Below are 21,910 nucleotides of genomic sequence, written 5' to 3' on the forward strand. Positions count from 1 at the left end.
ATATCGATATACACATTAAGAGATGATATCGATGAATAGACCCACAATCGAAGTTAAGATATTTTTTCAAATATTTTTGACGATTAAGTTAATTAAATTGATAATTAAATTGTAATTCAGTTTAGGCAATTTTTTAGACGCATATAGACGCAACATATATACTATTCAACTACGGCTATAAAAGACGTAAGGTGAACCAACAGCATCACTGCTTAGTAGGCCCATCAGCTGTTCAAAAGCAAAATATAAACAAAGACGATGCCAAGATAGATTAACAATGTTTTTGGTAAGAACTATTGCCAATAAAATATAGATAAATTATATTAGATTGTTGTCATTATCCAAACAGTTCATCAGCCGCCCCACCCGGACGCTGGGCAACCGCATGCAGGAGGTTCGCGAGCGTCTGGGTGCTGATTTTGCTGCAAAACTTGATGCACTGCACCGGAATGCCCTACGCACTGGGCTAGTTTCTATCGAGGAGCTGCAGGAGGCCTTCCGCAACACCCGCGACATCGGCCACAATCCCAATCGGTTGAATCTGCTTTGGCTACTGGGGATTGTGTTCTTTATCATGGTGGCCACTCCGGTCTTTTATGAGACCATTTCATTCTTGTTAGGCGTTCGCTGTTTTCTGCCCAATAACTATTTGGTTTGGGAAGCGACGCGTCCGATAAGCGACTGCGAGTTCTGCAAGGGAGTGAAAGCCCCACTGATCCTGTCGAATCTCACCATGGAGGAGTTTGCGCCACACGCCTATTCTTCACTGCCGATTATAGTCAAAAAAGCGGTTGCTCATTGGCCAGCTCAAAAACAACTGAGTTATAGCTACATCAAAGATCTCTACGAGAGCTTTCCGGAATCTATGGAAACCGATTGCCAATTCCAGCATTTTAATTCTGATCTCAAATCGTTGAAGGATGTGTGGGCCATGTCGGAGGAAAGGTCAAACCTGAGTCATGGAGCTCCATGGTTCGTTGGGTGGAGTGTGTGTCATCCCGGGGTTCTCGCAGAGCTCCGAAAGTTGTATCCTCGTCCACACTTTCTGCCTGTGGACGCAGAAATGCCGCACGCTGATTTTATTCTCATGGGCTATGAGCAGGGAGCTGTCATGCATGTAGGCTATTAATCTGATTTATTAAATTTTCTTTTTAATTTCTTTAAAATTTACTTTAAGCTGGACTACATTCCTCGCCTGATGTGGCAGGCCCAGCTGAAGGGCAACAAAAGCTGGTTTCTAGCGCCTGCCCCCGAATGCGACCATCAATGCCAACCTTTATCCTTTTACGTGGAGCCAGGAGATGCAGTTTTGGTGGATACACGCATATGGTACCATGCCAACACCATTCCCAAGGGTCAATTTTCACTTACCGTTCAATCTGAATATGGATGATATTCTTGTTTATTTTAAGAGTTTCTATTTATTAAAATGATTAATTTTTACCGCCGAATTTTTGAATTTTAACTGTAGTTTGTTATCGATTTCCGATAGTCAGAAATGCAACATTCTTTCGGCCAACAGTTATTTAATGCAACAGTTATCAAAGTAACTGAGAAAAACAACAGAGCTAAAAAGTAAAAATAAATTAAAAAAGAAAATGGAACCTAAACTAGACTTTGGCAAGGTATCGTCCAGGCTTTATGGAAACTATTCACACTTGGCCAAAACTCTTAAGGAACGCTGTGTGGTCAAGACTGTAATGAAGCCGCCTGCGTTCTTTGATAGCCTGCAACGAATGATGGACGAGGAGGCAAAGTTTGTAACGCCATCCAAGGACCTCGGCTCCGTACCAGATTACGTGGAGCTTTTCAAGACCCTGGACGAGTATCCAGCCAATCTGCAGAAGATACAGCCGAAAAAGCGCGAATTACAGCGGGCCAACTCCACGCTCCTGAGGAGTGTGGATACTCTTGCTGATCAGTCGGCGGCTCTGAACTCGTCCAACATTTCATTGAGTATGACCCGCTTGGAAGAACAGCGCAGTGCCGTCGAAGTCTACAGCGATTTCAAGGCATTCCAGAGAAAGCTAGCCAAGATCTACGACGAGGCCGCCGCTCTGGACAAAACAGAAAGCATCTACAAGGATAAGCTGGCACAGCTTCATGGGTTTGCTCAGCAACTGGAGAAACTTTTGCCGACAAGCGCTGACTCTCTTCCTGACGCATTTAGTCCAGCCGACCAGGAGAAGCTATTGGCCATCGCCGAGAATATGGAGCAATTGAACTACATGCGATCCCATAGCCTTCAGCTACCCAATGCTAGTGAGATCGCAGCTACTGGAAGTTTGGCCGCCCGCCTGGAGATGTTTGTCGAAGTGCTCACCTACACCCTAATGCAGATCAGCAGCTACAACTTGGTTATGATTTAAATTTTGATTTTTTTTTAATAAAATCTTTTCAAAATGTTCTTTAAATTTTTAAAATAAAAATAAATAAGTTGATAAATGTACTAGGATGAATCCTCGGCTTCATCTTGATCCTCCTGAAAGGCTTTCATCTGGGCCACAGTATCGCACAGGGCCACCAGCTTTCGAACCGAGCTGCCAAGATGTTCTACTCGGTGCCTGTGGGCAAGGCACCCATCGAGGGCGCTATAGGTTTCCTCTTTGTGGTCGCTATTCTGCACCAGCTGCTTAAAGTTCTCAAGGATCTTGACCAGCGCCAACTCGCACTCCGGTTGGACATTAAAAACCTTTTGGGACTCCAAAGGGGAGACATTTTGGGCCAGCGCTTTGTTGTTGGACTCGATGTGAAGAAGCGTATTATTGGAGCGTTCCATTATCTCATCTATTTTGGCAACCTGTCTGGCCATTGTCTGACGCCTGGCGGCTTTAATTTTAAAGAAGTTAGATGCTGTTTTTGTAGTATTATTTATTATTTACCAAGTCCCGCCAACATTTCATCTACAGCGTCCGACATTTCGAAATTGTTTGACTTTCCAATTTGTCAAAAACAGCTGATTTGGTTATCGAATATAATATATCGATAAAACCGTTAATTTAAACAACTAGCTTTGTTAAAATTGATGAGAATTGTTTTGATATTACATTCTGAATGAACTTTATTTTATTAAGTCTATTTCCAACAAAAGTTTATGTAAGGTTTGGTTTATTCAGTTGTTCAAATTGTATTTGACTTGTTTTCTATTTAAAGTTAAGTGTAATCCGTTTCATGGCGTGCATTACAATTACAATTTACTCGTACACATCCTCCTTATCGGCGACGTACTTAATAATGTCGGCAGGTTTAAGCAGCTTCTCGGCATCAGAGTCGGGAATCTCGAATCCGAACTCATCCTCCATGGCCATAATGACCTCAACGTGATCCAAAGAGTCCAGTCCCAGGTCGTTGATGAAGTGCGATTCAACGTTAAGCTGTCATGAGAAATAAATACAATTATTATATGTTTCTTTTCAATTTAGTAAGCTTTGTTCAGTTCCTTATTTTGACATTGGTACTGGCAAAGGCAATATGCGGCATTTACCTTGCTGGGATCGATCTTGTCGTACAGCTTGAGCACAAGCAAGACGCGCTCATTGATGAGCTTCAGCGAGAGCGGCGGTTTCGCCGAGTATCTGCGCACCGATTGCGTTTGCCAGCGACCTCTGCACTCCTGGGTGAGCCAAATGAAAAGAAGGAAACAAAACAGAGCGAGTTAGTAATGTCTCGAATAGGATAGATTACCTTCTCGGCTGTGACTTTGTCGTAGGCCGAAACCACTTTAAGCACACGGAACTTGATGTCCTCAATGGTGCTTTTAGCCGAGTAGTTGCGAGCTGCGAAGTTCTAAGGAGAATAATAACATTAATTGGACTTCTAAAGGTTTTCAGTAACTTTTAAACCAAAACTAACAGACTTTAAGTTAATACCCGGCCTCCAATATCCATGTTACCTCATAGCCAATCGACACTGTTGTACTATCAGACAAACACATGCAACACCGGTGTTGCAGGTGTATGTGTGCCTCGTATGAGCGAAACAATCATGTTTTTCAAGCAAAACAAAGTGATGCAATCGGGATGGGTCGCTACGAGGACCACATGTTATGTTTCCAAGTGCCAGAATCTAGCTTCTGGAATAGTTAAACGATTCCGGAAACCCCTAACACTATCTCAAAGTTATTTTGCAATGAGGTTAGGTCTTCAAACGGGGTAGCTTTCGATGGACTATCCTGGGCCGATGATGCACCATACGGAAACAACTTACTTGGCTCAACTGGCTGGCAATAGCCGGCATGGTGATCCTGTGCATCATCCTGGCCTGTGTCTGGACAACCGCGGCGGAGGCGATCCTTTTTGTGGCCAAAGTCGACGCCAGCCGACTGCAGCTGCGGGCGATCTGTGTAAACGACATCTTGGTTCTCCTGCAAGGGGAATGCAGCCGGATTAGTAAGGCGCGTCGTTAGTAGAGTACCCAAAAGCGGTGTACGAATATTGGACAATATTTACACTGAGTTTTCAAGATTATGTAAAAGTTCTAGTAAAAGACAGCAAGGGGAGATGTGACCAGGTGCCTTAAAATATGGTGGATATAAATTCGATTTTTATATCGATGCATCGATCACTTCTTACGATATTTTTGATGAAAATAAATTTAAAATATATTGAATAAGTCAACTTAAAGTTATCAGAAGAGCGCGACAATAAAACAAATTCGCTTTTTTTTTTAAAGATTTAGACAATAGTCGTAATTTATCAATTATAACATAGAATGGTTAATTAAAATATGGGAACATGTTTCAGATTTTATGCGCATCTTTTGTATATCTGCACCTAAAGAAGTTAAAAATATACAGAAATCAAGAAGGAGAAATATATTCATAATATAACATGAAAATTATATAGAAAAGTTATGAAGTATGTAGTATCCCCAAAATAGAGTTTCCATTTTTTCTGAAGTGGAATCGATAACAATTTGAAGTAATCGAAAGCGCGCCAAAAACTTTAAATTATGTTTTCAACATTTTCAAAGATAAGAAGATAAGAAACGTCTTGGCCACGTTTGCCATAAGCTCCACGTCACGTGAATGAATTTTTTTTCTTTTTTTAATGAAATTGAATAAAATCCAAGGTATAATACAAATTCTCATATATTTATAAATATTTTTGTAAACAATATACATTTAATGGGAACATAGTCGTATAAAATTCATATTACACATCTCGCTTGGGCGGCAGTAACAAAAATACATAAGTACAATATAAATTACATGAATATAACAATACAAAAGGTTTTCATTTAAAGCCACTTGATAGAAACTCGTTGCAAAATTCCTTATTGTCCAGCAATCTAGGGGAATAATTAAAAAATGTTTGAGATATGGAGTTTATTTTGGATTTATAGGTATGACGACACTTACAACAACAAGATGGCCGCTCTTATCACGCACCACTCCCGGCTCGGCACCCGTTTGGATGTCAATGACACCGCCCTTGCCCTTGACCACATTGTGCTCCAGCCTGCAAAAATAAGGAATGATAGGTTAAATTCTCCATTAAAATGAAGCTAAGGATACTTACGAATCTCTGTCCACAATGGAGACGATCTGGGCCGTGCCCACGGTGTCGATAATGTAGGTGCTGAACTCAATGATGCGGGGAATGATCAGGATCAGGTCACCCTTGTCCTTCTTAAGCTCCAATGGAATGCGGATAACCATCAGGTCGTCGTTGTGGTTCGTCAGCGTAAAGTCAATCTTATCCAGCGGCAGGCGGTGTTTCTGCTTGTAGGTCTTTCCATCCAGGACATAGATGGCCTTGTTGCTCAGCAGGATGAAGCGATCGCGGGACTTGTAGCCGTGCCGATCGAACTTGGTGCAGAAGGTCTGGTACTTGAGCTGCTCGCTCCCGAAGGTGCTGGCCACAAAATCGTTGACCTTCTGGATGTGCTCTTTGGGAATGCGATCCTCCTGGAACCAGGTGGGCACACTCGACGCATAGTTGTTCTTCTTGCCCTTGAATACCTTTTCGGCAAGGACCTTCAGCTCGAACTGGCGCTTCTGCTGCGGCGTCAAGCCCAAGCGGTAGATCCTGGCCAGGTGCAGGCGATGCAGGCGGTGAAGGTACGCGGAGGCCTCCTCGCAGTGGCCGGGAGCATGGGGCCAGCTCTTGTCCAAGACCTTCTTGGGGAGTTCCTTGGCCAGTCGAAGCAGCCACATGCGCTTGGAGTTGGCAATGAACTCCTCGTTGAAGCCGTTGGGAGCATCGTTCCTGGTGATGAAGCCCTTGATGAAGGCTCGAATCTTGTCCGCCGCCTCTCGGCGCTGCTTGGCCGCCTGTTGGGCCAACCTCCTTCGGCAGTAGCTCTGCAACACGATCACCTGAGCACGCAGCTTCAGGTACTTCCTCCTCTGTACCAGACCCTTCCAGTGGGCTTGGATGATGGCGGCAATTTCGTGCTTCTTGGCCTGGTAGGCGTCTTCCGTGTCGAACAGAGTCCTGGGCCAGCGGATAAAGAGTTTCGTCTCACCCACACGGTACTTCTCGTCGTCCCAGCCCAAATCCTTGACCAGCTGCTGTACTCCGGCCTTGGGACCGCCCGGTCCCTTGCAGTTCGGCCAGGTGTTCTTGCTCAGACACTTGTAGCGCTCCAAGAAGAGCTCGTAGGTGCGTCGGTAGGCGAAGCCGGCTCTCCTCACCCTCAGGTTCTCCATCAGACCCAGATACTTGACCTGGTGCAGCACCAGCTCATCGTTAAACACCGATGGAGTTTGGAGGTCGTTGGGTTTGATACAGCGGATGTAGCTGGGCTCCTTGCACATCAGGATTTCCATGAGGTTGTTCAGCGAGGCACGGAACTGGGTGATGGCCGTGTCCGGACGCTTCTTACTGCGCAGCTCCTGCTCGGGGAAACAGCTTCTGACAATGGCGTTGCCGGCCTTGCTAAGCGTCTCCTTCAGATCCCGGAAGAGCAGATCGTTGTTCTTGTCCAGGAAGCCGTTAACGCTGTAGGTCACCTCACCGGCGTAGTGGACCAGCCGGAACTCATCGCGCAGCATGATCTTTTGGATGTGGGTGGGTGCCTTCTCGTGGCAAACGTAGTGGTGGTGCTCGGACAGCTTGGTAGTGAGCTTCTGCAGGAAGGTCTTATCGGTGGGATCACCCGGTCGCAGGCACTCCTCATCCAAAATGGAAATAATACCCTTGTGCTTCTCCTCGATCAGATTGCAGATGACCTTGTTGTCGAAGTACTCGACTGGAATCCACTCAATTCCCTCCCGGCGGTACTCATCCTGCTCGGACTTCAGGGTCAGCTCGATGAACAGCTGCTGCAGCTTCTCGTTGCAGAAGTTGATGCAGAACTGCTCGAAGCTGTTCTTCTGGAAGATCTCAAAGCCGTAGATATCCAGGATACCCATCACATTGTTACGAGCACCGCGGGTCGTATCCTTGGCCTGCAGGGAGATGTTCAGACGCTTCACCAGCCAGGAGAAGAGTCTGTCGTACACAGCCTTGGCCAGGGCATCTCGGGCGTAGATGGCCAGCTCCTGGTTGAGGGGAGAGGTCACCACATCTCCGCGAGCATCGATGGTGCGGTGGGTCAGTGCTGCCTCCAATTCGCTGGCATTCACACCCAGCAGTCGCGAGGCAGTCACCACCAGGTCACGGCTGTTGACCTTTGCGTTGCCCTCCACCTCATTGAATCCAACATTACCCAAATGCAGAATACTGGCCACAATGCCGAAGATCTCGCGCTGCTCCTCGGGACTGAAGTCGATCACTCCCAGGGCCTGCTGGACTTGCTTGAAGTTTTCCAAGTCGTTGATGGTGGACACATTTCCCTTTTTCTGTGGATTCAAAAATGGTTTCGATTAGTAATAGAATGGTAGTCCCTTTAAATCTTAGCTTACCCCATCGGTGAGGTAACTGTAGCTGTCCAGAGCCCGCTCCAGACGCAGTTCCTGCAACAAAGTATCATCGGCTCCCGCCAGCAGCTGGTAGAAGATGTGGAAGTTGCGCTCTCCGTTCATCTGGGCCACCACACGGGACTTCTCCAGCAGATAGTTCAGGATATTGCCGCCAATGGGGGCACCCTTATAGTCGAACTGGATGTCCATGTACTTTCCAAAACGAGACGAGTTGTCGTTGCGGTTGGTCTTGGCATTACCGAAGGCCTCCAGCACGGGATTGCTCTTCAGGAGCTTGTCCTTGACACCCTCGACGGTGGTCTGGTTGCCGGAGCAGGCGGCAATGAACTGCAGCACCTTCTTGGAGGCCTCCGTCTTGCCGGAACCACTCTCGCCGGAGATCAGCACACACTGGCCACGGTTCTCTTCGATCAGAGAACGAAAGGCATTGTCCGTCACGGCAAAGCTGGAGAGGATTAGAAAGAGATTAGTATCATTGGTTTTAATTTGTATTTAAAAACTCACATGTGGGGAGGCATCTCGTAGAAGTGCTTGTTCTTGTACTCCTTGATGTGGGCATCGGAGTAAATGGGCAGCTGCTTGTAGGGATTCACAGAGATCAACACCTGGCCAATGTAGGTCTGTAGAAAAGTTTAAAGAAAGTGTTGTAGGTTTTAGAACTCATAGATATTTAGATTTAAGAAAAACTCACATAGATAAGGTTCTCCTGGAAGCGCTTCTTCAAGTTCTCAATGAAGGCATCTTCGCTCTTGTAGTTCTCGAGGAGAACAAAGTCCTGGACGCCAGCACGATCCCTTTCGTGCAGACCCGTCTCCATGTTGGGTAAAGTAGTAAAGCTATAATGAAATAATATTTAAAAATAATATTAAAAAGAAAGATCTCTTGGAATGATTTGTTTTTCTTTCAAAAAGCTCTCACTACTCGGTGATTTTCCTTTACTTCCTGCGAAAAACCCTCCAAACTTAAATCTTATCACTCAAATACCTAATCTTACAACCAATAAGTACGAAGGGTTGCCATGTTCTAGCCTCGATTAGGAGAAACCTCTTCAGAACCTCAAAGGTCCAACCGATCGATAAGGTTTACGTAAATACCAGGTGAACATTCTTACGGAGTCCTCCGGAAATGGAGCTACCCTTGAATGAAATTGATGAGCACATCGACTGAATGCAATTAGCTTTCATTTATAATTAAGCAATGAGACATATCCAATAATATTTTATCTAAGACTCGGTCCAATCTTTGGTATTTATAGACCAGGTGCAATTCACCTTATCGATGCCATATTTCAGCGAGAGAGGGTAAGAGTGGGCTTTATTGGATGACTGCTCCAGTTTCGCTGATACGACTACGAGTCGGGTAAATCCATAAAAAGCCGATTACGCAATTGAATATATAAGGAGTTGGCTTTTTCTTCTTTTAAATTAATATTGGTTGCAGTTTCCGTTTGGTTATGTATTTATTTTTCACTTAATCTCTACCTGGCCATGGTCGATTATCCTTGTGCACTCTAAAAGAACTAATCCACTAATATTTGTTGATCTGGACGGGGGTCACACTCTCGAATCTCCGGTAGAGATGTCAGATTTCGCGCATATTCCGCCCGTTGACGGCTCCGTTGGCAAACTAAACCGATCCGATGCCCGTTCAGGGGTTTTAACCATCAATACTCCTCTGCTCTACATATCAATTGGCCTCGTCGTAGCTGTCGATGTTTTTCTGTTCTATTTGTTATTGTTGTCGGCAACATTTATCAACGATAATATAACTCTGGCTATGCGGAGGAGCACTGGGCCGCCTCCAATCAGTACCCGATTAGATAGGGGCCACCACCAGTTTCGCGAATCAACTGGGTACTCGAACTAGGTAAACCGTGAAAAAAAAAATCGCAGTCTAAGAATTTGTCAATCCAATATCTGAGATCACTCACTACTGGTCTTAGTCACCTGTCTCCTGAAGAGACAAAAAAAAGTTTAATCAAGGAACTCTACTAAAAATCAACTCATTCAAGCTTTTTAGCTCATAATATCCATAAATATGAACAATAATATCCATATTTTTATCAAAAATATTCCAAACATTTACAGGATGTTGTCCATATTTTTTGCAAACGAGCATCACAACCCCTTGAACATTTGTGAAAGACTGACTCATTGAGAACTCAGACTTTGAGTCTCGGATCGGTGCAGTTCTGATCGCTTAAATTAGCACATTTGTGTTATCAGTAATCAGTGAGCTAAATAAGTCATAGTCGAGAAGGCAAACATTGTAACTACACCCTCAGTTTCAATTGATGTAGTCGGTATAGGTTTTGTGTTGTTGCTCCATTTATAAATGATCGAATACCTGACTAATTAAAAAATGTTTGCCAACCATACCAGTAGGGAATACTTTCAAGGAATTCTTTGAGAGACCGTCGGAAACACGTCCAGAGACTTGGCCTGAGCTCTGGTGCAGTTTCAAGCCAAGTTAATGTTTGGCACATAATTGGTTAATTGCACGTAGGATAGATTGATGTGGATAGTAAATCACGTTTAAAAAAAAAGCATTAAAGTATGACATTTTTTCTCATGTAATTTTCAAAGCTTGAAGAAATTGACAGGCGCCTGAGAATATGCTACATAATTATGAACTTTCTTAAGGAAGTTATCAACAAAAAGGGTTATCAGAAATTCATTATATTGCAGTTGACATTTTTGATTAGATTTTTAGTTAAAGGGGATTAAGAGTCAAAGAATTGAGTAATAAAGACATTTTTAAGATTTTTTTTCAACCTACAATTAGGATCTTAAAGCTATTAAAGAGCTAAAGGGAACTCAATTAAAAACATTCACCATTAAAAATAATCAAAATTAATTGAAAACTAATACTATTGATCAGGAATTTGTTTTGAATTGATTTAAAATTCTTTATCGAAATTATATACCAAAAGTCATTGACTTTCCGGCCGTTTTTTTTTTTATTTTTCCCCAAGGGAGTTGAGGCCGGCCCGGCTTTTTGTTCCACGCATTCTTTTATCAGCTTCGTAATTGAGAGGAGAACTGGTTTCTCCGCTCCACAAATGCCCCGCCAAGTGATGTAACTCTGAGAACTCCACCGCGGCTCCTAGTGGTATCATCAACCTACTCGTAAACATGTCTACGACACCCGACCTGTAACGGAAACCTAATTGTGAGTCCCACCCAAAAATGGACAAGCTGTTAAAGTTTATCCCAACACCGAAAAAAATGCAATCTAAATTGTACATGACTTTTTTTAAAGATTTTAAAATATTCTACCAAAATCTCAAATCATTATTTATTTATAAAATAAAGGTAACTTGTTTTGTGAATAAATATTGATGACTAATTCAAGGGGAAAATTTTTCTTTCAGTAAAATACATTTTGTGGACTTGATATGCATACAAATGATGTCATATATCAAGTGGCAATATCGGATGGATTATTTAAATCGTTGAATACAATGCTGGCAGAGCATTTAGGGAACTGAAAAAATCAAGAATAGAAAAGGCACAGAACTGGGATGATAATACAATCCCCGCCTAATCATATGCAAATTAATGAGCGTAGTTATTAGAACGGGGCTTGATCCGATCCGAAAGATCGAGTTCGAGCTCCAGATCGACATCGACACAAAAGAAAGGCAACCCAAATTTGGGCCACCGGCAATCAATGGATGCATTGGTATATTCTAATGAGAAAACCGGGAACCAGATGTCAGAATGCATCGCTCAGATTCCTATAAAAGCCCAGGCCAGATGCATTTTTCAAGTTATTCCCACAAAGATCATGGATCGAAGTGTGACTGCAATTTGTTTGGGTAAGTTTCGGACACAAAATTTCATTCAGAGATTTAAGAACTAATTGGTTTTTATCCTTGCAGTGCTGCTGCAGCTGCTGGGCAGTGGATTGGGCTTCCAGGAGAAGGCTCCGGTGCAGACCAGCCTGGTGACCGGACAGGCCAGGACTGACAAGCAGCAACAGGTGTTGGATGATCCGCTGGGATCGGGACGCGGCATCGACGAACATTTGCTGAAGACCATTGGTAAGGGCGGCATCAAGCTGGTGATGGCCTCCGGCGCTCCGACGACCACCCCGAAACCATCAGTACAACATCATTACTATTATCCACCAGAGGACCAGCAGCATCCGCGTCAGTACGGCTACGGTCCCTTCTATCCGCCGCCACCTCCGCCTCCGCAGCGTCCTTGGGGACCCCAACCTCCACCACCACCACCACCGCCAGGACCTCCGGGACCGCCACTGCCATACTACAATCCCTACTACAATGGCGGCTATGGCGGCTACTATGGCGGTTATGGATATGGGGGCTATGGCTATCCAGGCTATGGCGGATATTCCTATCCCTACTATCCTTTCTATCGCAACTCGGCTAGTGGAACGGAAGTAGATAACCAGCTGCCAGGAGCCGATGGTCTGACTCCCCTTCCCGTGCCCGGTGTCTTCCAAGGTCGTACCGTGCTCTCCGATGGTCTGACTCCTCTTCCCGTTCCCGGTGTCTTCCAAGGACGCGCCGTGCTCCCCCAGAACTTTCTCGAGGGCAGAAACAATGCCAATATTGTGCCACTCTTTCACCTACTCCAAATGGCCAGGTCTTAAAATTTCATCAAAAGCAGAAACCTAATAAAAAACCATCCGAAATCCATTAAAAAACCATCACTTTCACTAAGAGACACCGTTGAATTCAATTAGAAATCTGGAAACCGAATTAGCAAATTGGTTTCAAAAATCACAAGAAACTTAGTAAGATGGCTTAGAAATTGTAAAGAGGTTTTTCGGAAAAGAATTTCCGATTTAGTTTTAAAATAGGGAGTTTTACCTTGAAAATGTTCAATGGTGTATACGCTATGGTAACCAAGTCCACCAGAACAGCTTATGTCTTCGGCAATATTAATCATATTTTAATGCGGAATACTTTGAACGATTCGTCGATGAACCCTTCACAATCGTGCATCAAATATATATATACACAATTTTATAAGATTTTTCATCAAATTTTCTGGATGACCCCCTGCAAAAATCTAGAATATGCATGGAGCCACTTTATGACCCCTTGCGAAGACTATATCTTTGGCCATAGTCACCCGATTCTTAAGCGGAATACCTTAAACGATTCGTGGATCGATTCTCCTTAAATCTGCATCAAAATCTACGATTATAATTTTTTTTAGATTTTTCATCAAATTTTCTGGATGACCCCTGCAAAAATCTAGAATATGCATGGAGCCACTTTATGACCCCTTGCGAAGACTATATCTTTGGCCATAGTCACCCGATTCTTAAGCGGAATACCTTAAACGATTCGTGGATCAATTCTCCTTAAACCTGCATATAAATCTACGATTATAATTTTTTTTAGATTTTTCATCAAATTTTCTGGATGACCCCTGCAAAAATCTAGAATATGCATGGAGCCACTTTATGACCCCTTGCGAAGACTATATCATTGGCCATAGTCACCCGATTCTCAAGCGGAATACCTTAAACGATTCGTGGATCGATTCTCCTTAAATCTGCATCAAAATCTACGATCTTAATTTTTCTTAGATTTTGTATAAAGTTTTCTGGGATCCTTGGATCCCTTGGAAGGGTGTATCGTTGGCAATAAATTTAAACAATTTGTAGATCATTCTTCTGTTGGTCTAGCTTCTTTTTAGCGAGATGACTACATAGATCTTGAGATTACAAAAAAAAAGAGTTCGTAAACTAAAGAAAAAGGCCGCTGACCCAAAGAAGCGATGATCGAATTTGTTCAAACGATCGTATTTTTTTCGTTTCTCTCCCGCCCAGTTTTTGTTTTCTTTTTTTTTTTTGTATTTGTATTTGTCTGGTAAATTAAAATTCAAACTTCGCATTCCGTCTGAGTTCTGTGGCCGCTGGGATCGGCACACCAAAATCTGGACTCTTGCTGAGTCACCCGCATATGGGGGACGAGGCCCCGGATCGGTTGGAGAAGTCAAGATCTTGCCGGCAATGTGACGCATCGAAGCCCAGACTTGCCGCGGATAACCATTAAATACTAAACAATCAACCGAATGCGGTTTTCTTAGCTCATTGCTTGCCATAAAAAGCGTCAACAGCGGCTGGTCTTGAACGCGATTTACTGGCCAGTTGCAAAAAAAAAATACAATATATGAAAATCAGCTGAATGGGACACGAAAAAAGGTTTCATTTTTATTTTTACCTTTCGTGAAGTTATTGGTCGCGAAAAAAACCAGACTTTTTGTTCGTTCACTCACGTTGAATAAGATTTTTTTCACTTTGGGCTTCCACGAAAAGCCCTTAGTTGACACTTTACCAAACCGAAACAAACTGAATAGCTCCGTGCTCCGATGTAATTATGATCCCAACACGAGCCCCGGACTGACACTCACTCCTCCGTTGATTTCTTGGCAATGTGAAAGAATTGGAATGGATCGGGTGCTTGGGGCTCGTCGATGGAAGTTTTATAACAAGTGGGGATTTTTTTTTATTATTTTTATTTTTATTGTTTTTTCGATTTTGTTGCCTCTTAGGTACATTCAATTGTTTGAGGCATATGGTTATAATCGAAGTGGTTTAGGGGGTTATCTGTTTATGAGGGTGGATCAGTAGAAAGTACTCCACGGAAAATATGCCCTACAATATCATATATCATTATTTTATTTCCCTATAGGGTATAAAGTAAGTCAGTATGTCCTCATCCAAGTCTTGTGCAAATCTTTCGTGGAAAACCTTGTTTCTGGCTGGTTATATAGACGACCATTGGCATTTCCCCTTAACTACATTATCTTATCATAGTAAATGGTTGGTGAAAGAAAGGAAATAAATTAAAGCCATAATGCATTTGTCGAAAGTCAGAACCCCGGGTGAAATGACTAAGGCTAAGACCTCTTGAATCGAACCCTGTATGCTCCATGCTCCCCCCATCAATTGTCATATCAGTAAAATTTTTGGTTGAACCCAACGAAAAGATAACACTACCCGATATCGAGATATGGGTAAGTTCAAGTTTGTCATCAAACAAAATATAATTTAATTTTTAGGGTGGTGTCATGTAATTTATGTATGTTTTTTTTTAAAGATATTCCTTATGTACCATATGGATATGGTAAAGACAAATCATCACATGACTGGGCGATAATAAATATCGCAACAATTACCCGAATCAAAAGGCGTGCAATTTTATTTTTGTACTTCTTAGGCTGGTTATTCAGTTCTATTGTTTTTGGTTTGTTGGTTGGCCAAATCTTTGCATTACATCATTACCAAAAAAAAGTCTTCTTTTGTGGGTAAAGTCTCGTTTTTGCTTTCCAACTCGTTTAATTTGGGTGCCAAGTGTGAGGCAATGACATTGGGGGCATTGTTTCTTCATGCACTCAAAGAAACGTCTTTTGGGGGCTTTAAGTATTTCTTGAAAACCTTTTAAGAGAACCCCCTGCTGATAATTAAAAATGTAAATAGAACAACAAAAGCTATAACAAAAGTTCTCTTTAATGAGTTTGTGGGCCTTAATTTTTCCAAGTGTTCATTTTGTTATTGTTATTTATTTATATTTAAACAGCTGCCAGATTTGGCAAATAATTTGGTTTGTCGATCGATTGCAGTTGGAGCCCATTTTAAGCAGCTTAATGCCACGCTTCAAAATTGGGTCAAATTAATGGAGGGTCGCAACAGTTTGGAAATAAAATTGAAATTTGATACAATTTCAATTGGACAAACACGGTCTGTAATGACTGGGCATGTTGAGCTGGACTACAAGATGGATGTATGACAGAGTCTCCTATATTCATGGCTATATACTGATTACTCATAGCCTGCACACACACACTCACTCATACGCCGTGTTGACCCTCTTTGTTTGTTTTTTATTTGTTCCTGCTATAAAACCTGGACAAACAAGCTTAACACCACGGAGTGACTGAGGCATTCAGGTGAACTCCAAGCCAACCCAAGCCAAGCCAACCACCTAGGAAATTGTGAAATGTGTGTGTTAGGCCGCCAAGGAAGAAGCCCCAGGAAGCGAATGGGAGAGAGGCAGAGCGAAATTGAGGTGCCTAAACGTTCGCTTTATTAGAGAAGCATCCACATAAACCAGATCTCCTCCGTGCTTTGTGGTTGATGCCACACTGAGGGAAAATAATAGCCTTAACCCGGGTTCAATTGATCTTTCAATATCTTACTAATACTTTTATTTTATTTATAATCAAAGTTTTCTTCTACAATTCATAAGATCCTTAAGATTTATACTTGATCTCTCTACTAAGCCTAAAATAACCATTCTTTTTTCAGACACCTCTCATTATAAAATCAATATCTAATTTTAGCCAAAAGTTTTCTTTTGTGCAGCCTTGGATTTTTTGTTAAACTCTTTCATCTGTTATGTTGTGCTTTTGTGGTGTTTGGTGTCCAAGTTCAAATCGTGCAAAGGAAAGAAAGCAACGGAAGACGCTGCAGATCACGACCACAGGCAAACCGGCAGAACCACTTTTTTCGTATTTATTTCTTTAGTTTTTTTTTAAAGTTTCATCTCATGTGCGCGGCATCATATCGTTTAATTTTTGGTGTCTTCTCGCATGCCTCGAACATTTGTTAGCTGTCAGGATATGCAAAAATTACCAGGCGTAATTGATTTTATAGGCCATCGCGCATGCCATCTTCGGATTAAGAAGTCTGTGCTGTCACACATTTGAATAATGAAAGCAAATTTGTAAGCGGGCCTAAGTACCAATAATTTCACTCGTGACAGTCGTTACTTTTTTGTGGTTGGTGCTCTACCTGTTTGAATTTCTTTTTCGATGCGGGTACCGTTAGCTTGACCCGGCACAGGTGACAGCAGCGACGTCGTAGTCGGTGGCAGCAGCAGAAGTAACACAGAAGCAACAGGGCAAACTTGTTGAAAACTTTTCAAAAAAATTTTAAAAATTGGGGACAACAACACTTGCACTGTTTAGTTGAGTTTTTTTCGTATCTGACCGATAATGTTAAGCACCACACGCCCTACGAATGCAAATTAGTTTCCAAAATAGTTCTCGTCGGTAAAAATGCCCGACGTATTGTATTCCGCACGCGAACGCGCACCTTGCAAAAGTTCAAGCTCAACTGATTTGTGCGGCTTTGAATTGCCGCCACATTTTGCACTAGAGCTGGCAAAACATCGATAGTTCTATCGATCACCTCGTCGTGGGAGTTATCGATGTTTCCATCGACGATCTGTTGGCCGTTTTAACTTGCATATTTTTGAATGTGTAAATTAACTAACTTTACATTTTTAAACTACTGTAATATTTTAAAATAATTATAACCCACCGTTATCTTATTAAAACTCATTTATAAATCTTTTTTTTAAATATCCAATTTTATTATAACAAAGTGATATTGATAACTAGTTTAGGGGTTAAACATTAAAGCTATAACACATTATTATTCTATTTGATTTGATCAATGACAAATGTGTGTTACATGTGGTTTTTGCTTATATTAAGGTAACAATCCAAAAAGGGCTAAATTCTGTTGGGGAAACTGTGAAAAATACCTGCACATGAAAGTCAACGTTATTGAGGGGCTACACCCTTGGGTTCAGACCAGACTAAAGCCTTGCGTTTGCTGGATGGCCTGGAGGAGCTTAAATTTGAGACGTTCCTTCGTCTTATACCTTGGCAAATCTAGCATATTGAAACAGGTGTGGGCCACGGGAAGAAATCGTTCGTCGGGCGTCGGTTGGATAGACATCTAAACGTTTTCAAATAATGTATTTAAGTCGGATTTTATATAATATATTGATTCTAACCTTAAGCGCCTTCATGCCCTGGATGGGTATACGATCACTGCCGGTTAAATAAAGGAGGAAACTCTTTTTTTCGGCCTCAGTCAGATCATGGATCACCTCCCAGAACCATTTGATCTGTATTAAAAAAAAGTACTATTATTGTTATATCCTTTTTAAGGTTATTAATATTTACAGTCTCATCGCCCGACGTATACCCCTCTCGGTATACACAGTTATCCTGGAGCGCTTGCCAGTCATAGTCTTCATTTCCAACCACCACAGCCATTAGCTCCTCCGGCTGGAATATGTGAATCACACGACCGGAGCACACTTTCATGAAGCCCTTGTGGAAAGCATTATAGTGCATTTCCACCGACTTGTTTAAAACAAAGTCCACATACAGATTGACAAACTCTTCCCTAAAAATGGAAGCATTTCAAGAAAATTACTCTATAGCAGATATCTTAGGGGTAAACTATTAACACCCACCTATTTTCAAGCGTTACGGGCATTTCATTGCCGTTGGGCTTAAGGCACTTCATCTCCGACTCTCCAAATACATCCCGCGATATTTCGAATGTCAAGTCGAAGACCTCCTTGAAGTCGTCGCCTTCGTAGTCGAGTATTGACTGCATGGAATTGGCTTCCGGTGGGGAAAGCTGACGAAGATCACTCAGATCTACTGGTTTTCCCAGCAGCTTCTTGAACAGGGCCAACGGAAATGGCAGGTTAATGATGGTGAAGTTGTAAATGGCCAGGCCACAGAGTACGCCAATCAGGAAGTACATGTTTTCCGTCTCAAAGCTGAGATCTGCAAACCAGAGAAGATGCGACTCTTCGTATTCCTTAAACATCCCGTACTTGGGATCGAGAAGGTCCTTCAAAAGTAGCATGAAAAATTCTTTCCGCACACCGCCGGCATCCTCAGCCTCTTCGCCGTGGAACTTAATTTTTAGTGGCTTTTTGAGATCAGTCTGCGAGTAGCGTTGCAGCTCTCGCAAAGAATCCTGAACCAGATTCTCCCGCGTCACGTTCAGTACAATAAAATGGGAAACAGGCAGTCCATAATTAAGGAGGTTATAAAATGCCTAAATAAGTGGAAGATTTAATAAAATATTCTTGTAATAAATGTTTAACTTACATTTGAAGCCGCATTGGCCATGGCAGAGTGCATCTGCAGTGCCTGATCAGCTTGGAGTAGTGCCGTCTTGGCAGACGGATCGAAGAGGAATGAAAAGTTGCAAATATTAAATTCGCTGGCAGTGTCGGCCATGATCCACTTGACGTACTCCTGCTGCACGTCAGCGTAATCGGACAGATCTGGCCAGTAAAATAGTTGGTAGTTTAGCTTAACATCCCGCAAATTGTTTATCACACAAAGGGTCTGCATCATTTTCAGGATTGTCTCCAGTTCCTTGTTGTATGGTAGCAACTAGAAGAATGTGAAAACAAAATAATGATAAATATTTAAAGCGAAAGATTTGGAAGCCTTACCCTTTGTTGTCTCTCGGCAGAGGAATTGATGGCCGCCAAACCCATTTTAAAACTTATAATATGAATGACTACATGCAAGAAGTTTTGGACAATATGCTCGAAGTAATCCGCCGGCGTTTGGGCCAACCACTTCATAAGAACTTTTCGTGGGTTCTCCGTTAGCTTAAATATGGCATGGGCAAAGGGCACCTGGAGTGACTTGTAGTGTTTCGAGTTGACGAACTCGTGGTAGAGCGGCAACAGAAGATAAAGACGCATACTTTCGACATCCGCCGGCGAAGCAACCAGTGATCCTATCAACTCCTTCGTTATGTTCTCCCATATCTGAATGAATATACTTTAGTTAATTTTGAAATAGGTTGTTATAGGAACTCAGGGCATACCACTTGTTTGATGCTCTCGTTTTCCACGTTGCGTAAATGATCGAATGCCAATTGGGCAGCTTTAAGATCCAATCCATAATTCCGTACGGAGCATCCAAAGTGCCGGTCGTTGTCAAGTAGGAAGGAAGCATTTAGACAAGCCTGACTTTTGAATATCAACTCGATTGAATTCAGCAAATCCAAATCGCTTTGATCGTTTTGCTTGAAACGGGTGCACTGCTTGGTGACGTCTTCTGATAAGGCAAGGATCTGGGACTTGGGCCTGCAATGGCGGGTATTTAAATATATAATATTTAAAACATAAATCCCCCATTACTTGTAGTTTCTTTGATCCTCGGGCGGCACTTTATCCACAAACAGAGTGGTGCTCACAAAGGACTGATCTCCGCCAGAGAATATTTGATGGATCACCACAGAGACCTTTGCATCGTTGGACTGAAGAAGAGCTGACCCACTTGGGGATACCCAAGGACCAATCACCACTTGTGGTAGTGTTAAGCTTTTTGTACTCCTCGTTCCCAGCTGTCCAGAGCTACCCAATCCGAAACCATAAACTCTGCCGCGCGACGGTACCAATGCCAATGTATGACGATTTCCACACGCCACTTGTGTAATGGTGCTTCCCATAAGTTCCATCACCATTCTTGGCAGCATTTCGTTGGCTCCAAACCCGTGTCCCAATTGGCCGTAGGCTCCTGCTCCGCATGTGAAGACTCCACCCTCGTTGGTCAAGAAAACGGAAAACTCATCCCCACAGGCCACAAATCGAACGCCCAGGGTTCGCAGTGTTTTAAGCTGTGTGGGATAAGATCGACTAGTTTCATCGTTTAATCCCAGCTGCCCACAGTTGTTTCGACCCCATCCAAACACAGCACTGGATTTGGAGATAATGAAGGAGTGATTCCCACCGCAAGCAATTGCCGCGACTGGAATCCCCAGCAGCGTGCTCAACCGCACGGGTTGGTTGCAATGCTCCATATCCTTTGGGGTGTTTACGCCAAGCTGGCCATATATATTGGAGCCCCACGAATACAACTCGCCACCTGGTAAAAGTATGAAATGAGAAAACTTTCTGTTGGAGGAAACTTCGTCCTGGGCACTTACAACTGGTCAGAGCTAGGCTGTGATTGTTGCCACAGGCAATTTGCACCACAGTTTTGGATACCAATTGGCGCACAATCTTTGGCAACTGCACGATGTCTTGGTCGGTGGCTTGGCCCAGCTGTCCGCAGTCATTGTCTCCCCAACTCAAGACTTGACCCCACTCCGAAAGAGCCATCGAATGCCTACTTCCGCAGGCAATCTGAATAATCACATAGTCCTGCAGCTCAGGTATAAGCACTGTAAGTATGGGGAAAACGAATGAGTGTGGTATTTAGGCTTAGTTTTTACAGCGGTGATCCATGAGGAAGAGGTGGTGATGAAAAGGAGGAGGTTGGAGGAGAAATCAAAAATGAAAAGACAAGACGATATATGAAGAGATCACATACAAAATGGCGACATACGTGGCCTTTTGGTGGGCAAATCGTGACCCAGTTGGGAGTGGTCGTTGCTTCCGCAGGCGTACACTTTTCCACTGGCGGTCAGGAACAGTGTGTGCCGGTGTCCACAGGCCACCTGTGTTATGGCAGAGTCCGGCGTCCAAGGGACTTGACTAGGGGTAAGAATCTTTAAAGAAAAAACAAAATAATTGGATTTCCCTATTTTGATATTTTGTATATCCTTCAAAGCCCACCTGCTCATCCTCGATTCCGCCAAGACCAAGTTGTCCGTGGGAGGTGCTCCCCCAGCAGTACAGTTCTGTGCCGGCTGTCATTCTTCTTCAGTTCCCCACGCTTTTTGGTTAAATGAAATGTTGTGTTGGTTCAAGGGAGAATTTTCGAGAAAGTCCCCTAATTAGACGCTACATTCTTTGGGGACTTCTCAGCTTTTGATAAAAGGTTCTCGCTTTGGTTCTTTCGCCGTCTTTCTTGGTTTGTGGGTCTTGATTTCTTCGCATGCCTTATCCTGTAATGCCCTGAGTCGTGTAATCCTGGGATCCTTGCCGTGTATAGTGAGCTTACACAGAAATTTACGTTTGCATTTTTTGTTCTAGAAAAAATAAATTATAATGAAACTCAAAAGCGCAACAACAAAAAAACAACAAATAGGTGTAATGGTGCTGCCAACTTATTTCTAAAGAGCTTTTTTTTATAAGCAAGTTTTAACACCAATAATGCATTTTTTAAATTAAATTTGTGCTTTTGGGATAAGTTTTATAATCTTTAAATTTACAGGAGTAAAAACAGAGCTATTAAGAAAATTTAAATTTTTTATTTTATAAAAACATAAATACTTTTTTATTATATCTCTTAAAATATAAACTCACTATTTTTTAAATTTTAAAAATAATTAAAA

The 21,910-nt window shown here is 42.7% G+C and overlaps 7 protein-coding genes across 13 annotated transcripts; 3 read left to right on the plus strand and 4 right to left on the minus strand.

Moving 5' to 3' along the window:
* The first annotated feature begins 99 nt into the window (after positions 1-99).
* LOC108130174 (uncharacterized) lies at positions 100-1,443 on the plus strand. The gene is made up of 3 exons (XM_043213019.2): positions 100-286; positions 350-1,117; positions 1,178-1,443. Exons 1-3 carry the CDS (start codon positions 278-280, stop codon positions 1,391-1,393), a joined length of 993 nt encoding a protein of 330 aa, XP_043068954.1. The 5' UTR covers positions 100-277; the 3' UTR covers positions 1,394-1,443.
* Positions 1,444-1,513: 70 nt separating this feature from the next.
* On the plus strand, positions 1,514-2,387 carry msd5 (mitotic spindle density 5). The gene has a single exon (XM_017248562.3). It carries the CDS (start codon positions 1,599-1,601, stop codon positions 2,367-2,369), a length of 771 nt encoding a protein of 256 aa, XP_017104051.2. The 5' UTR covers positions 1,514-1,598; the 3' UTR covers positions 2,370-2,387.
* On the minus strand, positions 2,359-3,024 carry msd1 (mitotic spindle density 1). The gene is made up of 2 exons (XM_017248567.3): positions 2,883-3,024; positions 2,359-2,829 (listed from the first exon to the last, which is right to left on the minus strand). The coding sequence occupies exons 1-2, from the start codon at positions 2,917-2,919 to the stop codon at positions 2,450-2,452; spliced, it is 417 nt and encodes a 138-aa protein (XP_017104056.2). The 5' UTR covers positions 2,920-3,024; the 3' UTR covers positions 2,359-2,449.
* Positions 3,025-3,091: 67 nt separating this feature from the next.
* Positions 3,092-4,542, minus strand: ND-ACP (NADH dehydrogenase (ubiquinone) acyl carrier protein). Of its 3 annotated transcripts, XM_017248566.3 has the most exons (5): positions 4,449-4,542; positions 4,207-4,363; positions 3,700-3,786; positions 3,485-3,613; positions 3,092-3,374 (listed from the first exon to the last, which is right to left on the minus strand). In XM_017248566.3, exons 2-5 carry the CDS (start codon positions 4,351-4,353, stop codon positions 3,195-3,197), a joined length of 543 nt encoding a protein of 180 aa, XP_017104055.1. In that variant the 5' UTR covers positions 4,354-4,363; positions 4,449-4,542; the 3' UTR covers positions 3,092-3,194. The 3 variants fall into 3 exon arrangements, with proteins under 3 accessions (XP_017104055.1, XP_017104054.1, XP_070136189.1); XM_017248565.3 differs by lacking the exon at positions 3,485-3,613 and having other exon boundaries at positions 3,685-3,786; positions 4,449-4,541; XM_070280088.1 differs by lacking the exon at positions 3,700-3,786 and having other exon boundaries at positions 4,451-4,481.
* Positions 4,543-5,073: 531 nt separating this feature from the next.
* Myo61F (Myosin 61F) lies at positions 5,074-16,965 on the minus strand. 3 transcript variants are annotated; one of them, XM_017248539.3, is made up of 7 exons: positions 16,646-16,965; positions 8,559-8,703; positions 8,372-8,487; positions 7,850-8,312; positions 5,520-7,786; positions 5,360-5,459; positions 5,074-5,289 (listed from the first exon to the last, which is right to left on the minus strand). In XM_017248539.3, the coding sequence occupies exons 2-7, from the start codon at positions 8,682-8,684 to the stop codon at positions 5,275-5,277; spliced, it is 3,087 nt and encodes a 1,028-aa protein (XP_017104028.2). In that variant the 5' UTR covers positions 8,685-8,703; positions 16,646-16,965; the 3' UTR covers positions 5,074-5,274. The 3 variants fall into 3 exon arrangements, with proteins under 3 accessions (XP_017104028.2, XP_017104027.2, XP_017104026.2); XM_017248538.3 differs by lacking the exon at positions 16,646-16,965 and adding an exon at positions 14,073-14,274; XM_017248537.3 differs by lacking the exon at positions 16,646-16,965 and adding an exon at positions 9,349-9,508.
* On the plus strand, positions 11,566-12,508 carry LOC108130187 (fidgetin). Of its 2 annotated transcripts, XM_017248541.3 has the most exons (3): positions 11,566-11,687; positions 11,751-11,912; positions 12,003-12,508. In XM_017248541.3, the coding sequence occupies exons 1-3, from the start codon at positions 11,582-11,584 to the stop codon at positions 12,485-12,487; spliced, it is 753 nt and encodes a 250-aa protein (XP_017104030.2). In that variant the 5' UTR covers positions 11,566-11,581; the 3' UTR covers positions 12,488-12,508. The 2 variants fall into 2 exon arrangements, with proteins under 2 accessions (XP_017104030.2, XP_017104029.2); XM_017248540.3 differs by having other exon boundaries at positions 11,751-12,508.
* Positions 16,966-17,264: 299 nt separating the features above from the next.
* Positions 17,265-21,673, minus strand: Herc4 (HECT and RLD domain containing E3 ubiquitin ligase 4). Of its 2 annotated transcripts, none has more exons than XM_017248559.3 (11): positions 21,249-21,673; positions 21,019-21,181; positions 20,618-20,854; positions 19,830-20,556; positions 19,514-19,775; positions 19,131-19,454; positions 18,778-19,068; positions 18,126-18,724; positions 17,830-18,055; positions 17,658-17,771; positions 17,265-17,599 (listed from the first exon to the last, which is right to left on the minus strand). In XM_017248559.3, the coding sequence occupies exons 1-11, from the start codon at positions 21,327-21,329 to the stop codon at positions 17,447-17,449; spliced, it is 3,177 nt and encodes a 1,058-aa protein (XP_017104048.2). In that variant the 5' UTR covers positions 21,330-21,673; the 3' UTR covers positions 17,265-17,446. The 2 variants fall into 2 exon arrangements, with proteins under 2 accessions (XP_017104048.2, XP_017104047.2); XM_017248558.3 differs by having other exon boundaries at positions 21,004-21,181.
* Between the last annotated feature and the right edge of the window lie 237 nt (positions 21,674-21,910).

Source organism: Drosophila bipectinata, chromosome 3L (assembly GCF_030179905.1).
Source record: "Drosophila bipectinata strain 14024-0381.07 chromosome 3L, DbipHiC1v2, whole genome shotgun sequence".
Lineage (NCBI taxonomy): Eukaryota > Metazoa > Arthropoda > Insecta > Diptera > Drosophilidae > Drosophila > Drosophila bipectinata.